Raw genomic sequence first — 9,913 nt, 5'->3', positions numbered from 1 at the left:
ATTAAAATAAAAAATAAATATGCTTATGTCAAAATTACTATATCTTTAATAAGCGTGGTGTGTAGCGAAAATTGAATTGAAAAAAACTCTCATGTTTTTTTATAAACAAACCGTGGGGCAATACTTTACATTTCCTCTATGAAAGCAAACGTTTCAAAATAAAACTGTAAAACACCATGCGACATTGAGCTAAAGCGCGGTTTTAATTTCTTTTGTTCTTGTTTACTGTTTTTTTTTACAAGTTTTTGTTGCATTTTCTGTTTCTGTTGCTGTTACTGTTTTCTATTTTGAATTTTGTACGTGGTCTTTGGTGGTTAAACGTTGTAAAATTTTTTTGTACTTTACAAAAATTACTAACCTTATAAACATTACGTCCATCTGGACTGAATAAAGCAAATGTGACACGTCTTGACATTGACATGAAGCCCTGTTCAATATCGCGTAATTTCAAACCATCCAACGGCAACATAAATTTCTTCTCCTTCTCATCCTCATCCTTGTACCAGGAAATACTCTCCGATGTCAGTACAAACCAATAAGGACGCGAACCGCCTGCAATGTTGTGTGGTTGTTTTTTTTGAAGTGTAGGAAAACAAAATATTTCGTGTTGCAAGTTTGTGGTGGTGAGTGGTAGAATGTAGCAAGTGATAGACGGAAGGTGGCAGGTGTTTGTAAGTATTCATTTCATTTATTAGTAAGTTTCATTTTGTGTTTTTAATTTGTGAGTATCAATTTCCATTTGCCCGAGAAACAGAGGTGTATTGGTTTTGGCGTGCAGTCAATTGGAGGTGTTGCAATTATGTTGTTGTACAGTTGACAGTTTTTAATACAATTTTTTATTCGAATATTTTTTGTTAAATATAAAGATGAGAAGCATAAGAAGAATTGGCGAATAAACAGCAATTGTACGATGAAGAAATGCAGATATAGCAATAAGACGTGCACGGAATGAGACAAAAAAGAAGAAAATTTCGAAAAAATGATTATTAACATTTTAGTTGGTTTTCATTTATAGGAATTTTATGAGCATGTAAAATGGATACATATACAATTATAAACTATAGTAATTTACAATATACATACGTAACCTTTTGTGAGACCTAAGCTATACTAAATTAACATAAGTATATAATATGAAGTATTTTAATTCGCTAAATATACTATTTACAAATAAAATAATTTAAAAATATTTATATTATATTTACATACATTAAAATTAGTCGAAAGCAAGTTTAAAAACAGAAATGGTTTTCCGACGAAAGTCAACTCATAAGCGCAGTATTTCCTGCAGATTAAAAATGGGTGAAGCGAATGGACAAAAAAAAAAATTACAATGAAACAAAAAAGTAGTATGGAGAGTAAAGTACGAGAGCTAAAGCCAGAAGTACCTAGAATGGATAATACGTAAGAATAGAGAAAAGAAACTACAAAGAGTTGCTGAACATCGCAAGTGGCAAAAAATTTAGGCTATATTAATGTAAAAGTGGAAACAAATTCTTTGCTTCATAAAACTGGATACTATAAAACCCATCATACTAGATTTTTGTTTGACAAATACATATGTATATCTATGTTTATGTAAATAATTTTGGAAAAACATATTTATTAGAGTATTTGGTCCCTGAATGCTCTGGTAGGGTAGTCTAACCTAAAATTTTTTTTGGAGATTGTCCAATTGCCTTTTATCTATGCCGAATTTCGTGAAGATATATTATCAAATAAAAGATTTTTTCACACAAAAGCTTTATTTTGATCAGTCAGTTTGTATGCCTGCTATATGATATAGTGGTCCGAAATGAGCAATTTGTTCCAACATTGTGCGATTGGTTTGGATATATATTTCGTGGCAAATTTATTATAACCCGTTCAGGGTATAAAAACTGCATATGTTCAGCGGTAATTCATTATGAAGGGCAATAAATAAGTTTTTGGAAATTTATGGCAGTTACTTTTTATAAAACGAGTTCTTAAAACAGATGTAGGTTAAAAAATCGGCACTTATATTTTTAAACTTGCCAAAAGTTCATTTATTCGGATTTTCAACTAGTTTGTGCACAACAAGAACACTTAACACAAAGTAACTATACATCAGCGCTAGTAAAAATATTAAAACTTATGCGCATGCGCAACCAATAAAAAGGAATATCGAAGCCAGTGGTACCGTGTGTGCGTTTAAACGTTGATTAATATTATTATAATTATAAATTATATAGATTCATAAAAGTTCGTTATATATAAACATAAATATGTTATATATTTTTAGTTAAAGATATCAATAACAGTAAAAACGCAAACACAATACTAGTGACAACATTTTTTTTATTTAGTACACATAAATTGAGAACAAATTACAAAGGAGAAGAAACAGTTGCAACGAAAAATGCAGTTATTAAAATTAAATTCTTGTAGAAAACTTTTTAAAATATATCGAGCATTATACGAACCAAGAATTTGTGGCAAAAATCGCTTCAATGCTACAAAAATGAATAAAGAAAATCATAAACATAGGAGTAGGAGAGACAGGTAATTAAAATAAACATAGATTAAAACATAAACATAACATACATAAATTAAAACATGCAATTTTTAATTTAAATTAAGTAGACGCACACAAAAACTGAGAACGAAAAGTGAAGCGATTACTGAGCGAATAAGAAAAAATGTTGTACATATTTGTAAAGAGAAATATTTCCAAATAGTACTTATAAAAAATTTTCTAGTATAACGCTTTTAAAAACACTAGAATTTAATATAAGAAAAAAATACTGCAATTGCATAAAAAATGTGAAGTACAGCAATTAGGTGTTACAAAATAATAAATTATATTCAGTTATCGTCATAGCTCTATTTTTTTAGTGCTAAATGTTTTTGAATAATGCTAAAACATTTTGAAGAATTAATGAGAATATAAGTGTATAATTACATAAATAATAAAGAGTGGTCAAAAGACTTTTACAATTAGGAAAGATTTACATAGTATATCTATTGAAAAAATATAATTAAAAGATAACCACATTAGTAGAAAACGTAGCACCCAAGCGCAAAATAATTTAAAATTCAAAAAACAATTTTTTATTTTAGAAACTTAGGATTAATATTTCTTTACCATTTTTCGATTTTTTGTATTAAAATTGTACTTTGTTTTTTCAATCCGATATTTGGGATTAACAATAAATATAACAAATTCTGATTAAGTAATGGTTATTTGCACAATTTATTGTACATTATATCCACAATGAATGTAACTTACTTAGTTATCATAACGATTTCATTAGAAATTATTAACTAATGAAAATAAACAATGCAAAAAACTTCAAATAGCAGTCATATAAACACAAATACAACAACAACTTACTGATACCTAAACAATCTATATATGTTATCCTATAATTAACATAAAATTACAATAACTATCAGCTCACAACCACACAAGCGCACGAATCTCTCAACACCCGAACCAAGCTAGTTCAACCACAATAGACTTATAATTAATAATATACGTTAAATTTATGCAAAACAACAACAATTGATAATAGTAGACACTGCACGATTTGTGGCATGACGTAAAAACTATGCTACGCTTAAATTATTCACATTAAATCTAGAAAAAAATTGTATGGTTTACGCACCTTTCATAATACCCAAATTTTGTATGACCATATAGCCTTTGCGTATGACCTGATTGCCCAACTGGCGTGTGCCAGTCTTATTGGCATTTTCAGATTTATTCTGAGCACTAAAACAAAATAATCAAATAATTACATATAAAAAATATTAATTGTGGTATTTTGTACAACTACGCACTTTGCAAAGCCAATGAAATCCTCATGATTGGTATTCATGTAAGCCAATTCGAAATCGATGAGCAACAGGATTTGTTCCTTACAGTACTGTTCACGCTGCCGTATGTGTGTAGTAATGATGCGTTCGGTTTCCTCACGCAAGCGTGGATAGCGTGACATCTAAAGAAAAATTTATATCGAAATTTATTTTTTTAACAATGCAATTATGACAAAATGTATATAAAAATCAAAAAATAGATATACCTTATCTGTGCACATGCGCACCACAACGGACAATTCCTGTACGACTAGATCGACACACTTGATGACCGGCTCCTTTAATTGTGCAATTTGACGCTTTACAATCGCCTCGAAGGCCATGTCGGGTGTGAACAGGCCCACACGAATACCATGTATATTACGAATGGCGAATGAGATTTCGCGACGTAATTCTTTTTCATCACAAGCCATTTTTACAATTTCGAAACGTAAACTGAAAATTGGTAAATAATTGCGAAAATAGTATTAGAAATGGTACAGTAGACAATACATTTTAATATATCCAATTTCGAAAAATTAACTTCGACATTTTAACTTTCAAAATTGCTTAGTTTCAAAAAATTGTCGAAAAGGATTATTTACAAAAAATGTCAATTTCAAGTCGAATAATCCATTGAAATCACTGAATTTCCAATTTCGAAGAATAATATTCTTTTTTCGATAAAAGCAATTAATTTGAAAATTACAAATAGCACGGTCTACTAACTCAAATTTAATTCTGAAAAGAATTCTTTTATGTTTGAAGCAAAACGTTCGATTTTTTTCCTGAGACAAACTGAGCTTTCATTTCGAATAATATTTTTTCGAACAAAAAAACTTTGTTTTGAAAATAATAAATTTCAAGTTCTTCTAACTCATGGAAAACCGTTAAGGGAAAATTTTTGGATTTTAACCAGAATATTCTAACTTCGAAAAATTATATTTCGAAACACTTAATATCGAAAAGCATTTTTCGGACATATTTAACTTTAGAAATTACACTTTCGGGTTTTCCTTCTACGAAAAAACTGAATTTTCAATTTCGAAGAATACTTTTTCTATCGAACAAACAGAATTTTTCAGGTTTAAAAATAATATTTTTAAAGCCCTACTAACTCACCGTTCATGGAAAATTCTATTGATTTTAGCACCACCAGATAGTTCATTTGTATTGACCAAAGCTGAACCGGAACCTTCAATGGTACGCTCAAAATCTGACTGCAATTGTTGGATCATCCTAATTGTTGAAAATAAAATAAAATATCACATAAGCAATAGGAGACCACATTTAGCAACTATTGAGGCCAACTTACTGTAACATCGCCTTCGTCTTAATGCTAGGATCGTCAGGTCTGAAGTGCTTGAATTGCTCCACATCCTTTTCCAGTGTCAACATTTGCTTTTGTAATTTATCACGCAAACCGGGAAGCGTATCACGAATATGATTAGTCAACTGTTGATTGAGCACACGCTGTAGGTATGGTGTACCCAAACGATCGGCCATATGTCTATAAGATGGATGACTAAGGAAGAATTTGCGTTCAGCCGCCAAGGCTTGATGAATATCCTTACGTCCCTCAATATCTTTTTGTGAGCGATTCACCACACCAATGTAGCCGCGTCGTAGTGGCAATAATTTATTTTCTAAAATATCACGCGCATCTGTGCCTTCGTCCATAAGATCGAGTTTAGTGATCACACCAATTGTGCGCACACCCTGTGGATCGACCTCTTTAGCCAATTTCAATGCATCCGAATTAGCTAAATCTGTATTAGCTGGCGTTACAGCCAAAATGAGGCAAGTTTCCTTGCGTATAAATTGCAAGATCATTCCTTTAATTTGTTGTTCAATGTCTACGGGCTGATCGCCGATCGCCACCTTGGTTAGACCAGGCAAATCGATGAGTGTCAGATTGAGTACGTGTGGTGAGTAGACACGCAAATTGATTGGTATATTAGATATGCCCTTATTACTGCCAGTTACACGATCCGTTTCATCCTCGATCTCTTTGCGGATCTCATCGAAACTCGTGAATTTCTTACCCTTACAATGCAGAAATTCACCATGTTCTGTGCGGGCAAAGTATAAGTAGGTTTTGAGTGATAATAAAAATAAAAAAAACAAAACAATATGTTCGTAACTTACCAGTAACGCCGTTAATCAATTGTAAGATCAAAGGACGACGTGTTACAATGCCTGAACCACGAGGCAAAAAATCTCTGCAAAGGAAAAAATAATCAATTTACTCTTCATAAATCGTACTAAATAAGCGAAAAACATTTTTAAACAACCTCTTTTTTATATCAATTATTATTTAACCGAGAACTTTAATTTCAATTAAGTAATGAAATATATTTATCGAAAATATTTTCAGCTGAAAAGCTGTATTCGCAATTAGCGCCAGCACGATATGTTCATTTCCTTTATTAACGCAATCATACACATACATAAACAGCTTGCGATTGTGGGTGTCGCTATGACGCATCGAATCATTAAAAGTCCAGCGCATGCAACAGACTAATTAGAGAAACAAAGTTTAAGCGGCGTGTGAAATGATTTATCAGGCGCTTGAGGAGCTGTTGCTGTGCACCAGCAGCGGTGGTTTAAAAACATAACATCATCAACAAATTTGACAGCTGACAGCTAACTGATATATACTCATATAATAGTATAAATGCCCATCAGCTGTGCACATTTACTGCTATTCAGCCTTTACTTCAAAGTCTAACTGGTCGCTATACAATGACTTGTAGGTTTTAACCACATTTTCCGTTCGCTTAACGGCTTTTCTTTTTGTCTACAGTGCAAAAACTAAATTTGTAATCCAACTGACTTTCGAGTTTAAAGTTCAATACACCACAAATGCTTACTTTCTTCGCGCGACTAGTATATTCTTAGATAATATGTACATGCGAAGTTAATTAACGAAAGTTCAAGAAATTCTCCGCGGACATACGCTCGAGTTTCAGTGATCTTTGACATGTAGTAAATTTCACTTGAAATTTTTCTTGACGCTTAATTATGCGCGCGGTAAGCGAGATAAAAATGTTTTGTTTTTGCAGTTATTGTGTCAATAATGGCAATAGTCTTTAAGAGGATATAAGTACTACTATATTTATGGCTCAACAATTCAGAAAATTAGGCTCCATACCGTTCCCACGACAGTTGGATATACAATACCGAAACAGAACCGGATTTGCACCCGGCGGAAATTTTTTTATATCTTGTACTTAGAAACGACTGCGACTCCTTAATATGAAAAACAGCTTCCCAACCGTTACCAGTTGGGTACATAGAACCACAACACACGCGTCTCTGCATCCAGGTGGATATTTTCTCAACAACATTCTTAAAAAACAATTGGACTTCTGCAGATCTGTAAAGAACTTCAGACATAAGCTGAGTGTCTGGACTTAGTTCTTGGCCTGGCGATAATCAGAGCTTATATTAAGTCAAACATAACTAAAGCAACATCATTTTAACAAAAATTATATTCGACACCGTAGCTGGAGGAACAACAAAGTGGCAGTCAATAGGAATTATTTAATTTAATCCGAAGTTTGTGACACCCTAAAGAAAATGTCGGTAATCCTATGCGAGCCGATCGGACCACTATAGCATATAAGGACTGTACCGAAAAGAAACTGCACACTTTCAATTCAATATTTCTCATGAAGTAGCCGTTTGATCATATTGCGGTAAGTACCGTTAGAAAGCGTGATCAGTTCTGCTTCTATTGTTTTTTCTTTCTCCGTAATTTGTAATATCATTTTCGCGATGGGTCGAGTCAAAGAGCACGTGCGTAGGCAAATTGTGCACAATTACTGCATTGAAAAAAGCATTTCATACTGAAAGCTAGCAAAACGATTTAAACTCGGTGTAAAAGGTATAAAAAATATTATAACAAAAAGGCCCTAGTGATCCAAATCTTGAAGCAAAGGTGTTGGACTTAATAAACCAAAACAAATCAATTTCTGTGCGCGATTTGGCGAAAAAATCTAAAACCAGTGTTACTATGATTCAAAGACTGAAGCAAAGAAATAGCTTAAAAACTTATAAAAAACAAAAGATTACCAAAAAAAAGTCAACGACAAATAAAAATTGGGAAAACAAGGCTACGGAAGTTGTACGAACGTTTGCTTAAAGATTCTATTGAGGGGTTATAATGGACGATGAAACATACCTAAAAATGGACTCGAAGAACATTACCAGGTCCCCAATTCTATACAAAACCAAAAGATGGTACTGTCGACCAATCAGTGTCAACAATTGAAATAGAAAAATTTGGCGAGAAAATACTCATCTGGCAGGCTATATGCTCTTGCGGCCTTAAGACCACTCCATTTTTCACAAAGGGTACTATATCGGCCGACAATTATAAGAAGGAGTGTCTAAACCGTCGTCTAATACCATTTTATAAAAAACACATCGTGTCAACAATATTTTGGCCCGATTTAGCCACAGTGCACTACGCTCATTCCACATTGACTTTGTTGAAGGATAGCAATGTAAATTTTGTTAAAAAAGAGGAGAACCCTCCAAACGCTCCAGAATTTCGCCCAATATAGAAATATTGGGCAATTGTCAAACGTAACTTGAAAAAGGATCATCGAGTTGCCAAAAACATCAATGAATATAAAAAAACTGGCTTAAAGCAAGTCGTGCGGTAACAAAAGAAGGTGTGCAGAAAAATTCGGCATAAAATAAGAGAATAATTTTTTTTTACTAGTTTTAATTAAAAGTGGATAAAAACTCTTCTATTTGTTATTAAAAAAAAAGTTACAAGCAAAAATTAATAAAATCCGTTACGGATTCAAATAAAAATAAAAAATTGTGTGCAGTTCCTTTTCGGTACAGCCCTAAGCTGTCATACAAACTGATCAAATTCAAGATAACGATATTTTTATACCCTTTTATGCTACCCGTGGATGCCACTATTTTTATTAAAATCAATTAATTTCATTTAGATAAATTATAATAATATTGAATTTTATGGGAATTTCTTAAGCTGTCTTAAAACTACTATCTAACCTACTTTGTTTTATTTATAACTTTTTTTCAGTCGCTCTTCAACTAATCTGACATAAGTCTACTAATTTGTCACATATACTCGATAAAATGTTTGTACAAGCAGTGTTCAAAGTGTCACTTTTGTTGCTAGTTTGTTGACGGCTGGCGTCCCCTTTTGTACATATTTATGGCCATAGAAGGTGTATTGGCTTTATACACTAATTGACGTCGCATTGCATAATGGAAGTCTGTATGTATAAATAAAAATCAAAACTATGCAAACATTGATAATAGTAATACATAGTAAACAGCAATATCAAATTATTTATATACAAACATGTACGAAAACATTCTAACACAAGTATACCATATACGACAAGATATGTACTTATAAAAAAAATAATAAGAATCATATAGATAAAAAATAGCAATAGCAGAAAGTAATCGGAGATAAAGTACGAGTACATTTGGTCGACAAATCGACAGTAATTTTATTGCACAGGTGTCATCGATTATGGTGCAATATGCACATACATACAATAAATATGTTTATGGCACATAAGCAAGGTTAACGGCAACAGAAACTACTTTGGGCTCACCAAACAGCTGCCAAGCTAAGTTTACGTCCCTTTCACCATTGCCAATATCAAATGACAAGAGCAATATGTTAAGCCCAGGAAAGGGACATAGAACAAAAAGAATAATGAATTATACTGCAGGTGTTGCAAGCGAAATCAATTAAGGTCGACGTCCATCGAAACTCAATGAAATTAATAAATAATAAATTAAGAATTGCCCGACTATGTTTCAAACAAACAGTTCCTTCTATATAAGAAATACTGTAGAGATGGTTAGCTGGAAGCCATGTGACTTGATGTTAAGTGAAGTGTGGATGCCATGAAGCCCGGCTTCTGGCTGCCGGCTCTATATAAGAATTGCTGTTGGGATGGCTAGCTGGAAGCCAAGTGACTTGATTGAATTGATGTTAAGTGAAGTTTTGATGCTATGTTACACAAATTGCCGCGCTTCTCATCGCCGGCTCTATATAAGAAATGCTGTTGGGATGGCTAGCTGGAAGCCA

General features: G+C 32.7%; 1 protein-coding gene across 7 annotated transcripts in view; it reads right to left on the bottom strand.

Moving 5' to 3' along the window:
* Positions 1-9,913, bottom strand: part of LOC108973940 (dynamin) — a 37,659-nt gene that overhangs the window by 16,744 nt on the left and 11,002 nt on the right. For all 7 annotated transcript variants that reach the window (XM_018941466.1, XM_018941472.1, XM_018941470.1 and 4 more), the window contains exons 3-9: positions 5,968-6,041; positions 5,135-5,891; positions 4,942-5,058; positions 4,047-4,275; positions 3,805-3,962; positions 3,630-3,736; positions 359-552 (exon numbers count right to left, since the gene is read on the bottom strand). In XM_018941466.1, coding sequence (XP_018797011.1) covers positions 359-552; positions 3,630-3,736; positions 3,805-3,962; positions 4,047-4,275; positions 4,942-5,058; positions 5,135-5,891; positions 5,968-6,041 — 1,636 coding nt within the window. The remainder of the gene's footprint in view (positions 1-358; positions 553-3,629; positions 3,737-3,804; positions 3,963-4,046; positions 4,276-4,941; positions 5,059-5,134; positions 5,892-5,967; positions 6,042-9,913) is intronic.

The sequence above is a fragment of the Bactrocera latifrons genome, unplaced genomic scaffold, assembly GCF_001853355.1.
Source record: "Bactrocera latifrons isolate USDA-ARS-PBARC rearing strain unplaced genomic scaffold, ASM185335v1 scaffold_51, whole genome shotgun sequence".
NCBI lineage: Eukaryota > Metazoa > Arthropoda > Insecta > Diptera > Tephritidae > Bactrocera > Bactrocera latifrons.
Note: the sequence above shows the minus strand (reverse complement) of the source record. Positions and strands in the feature narration are given on the sequence as shown.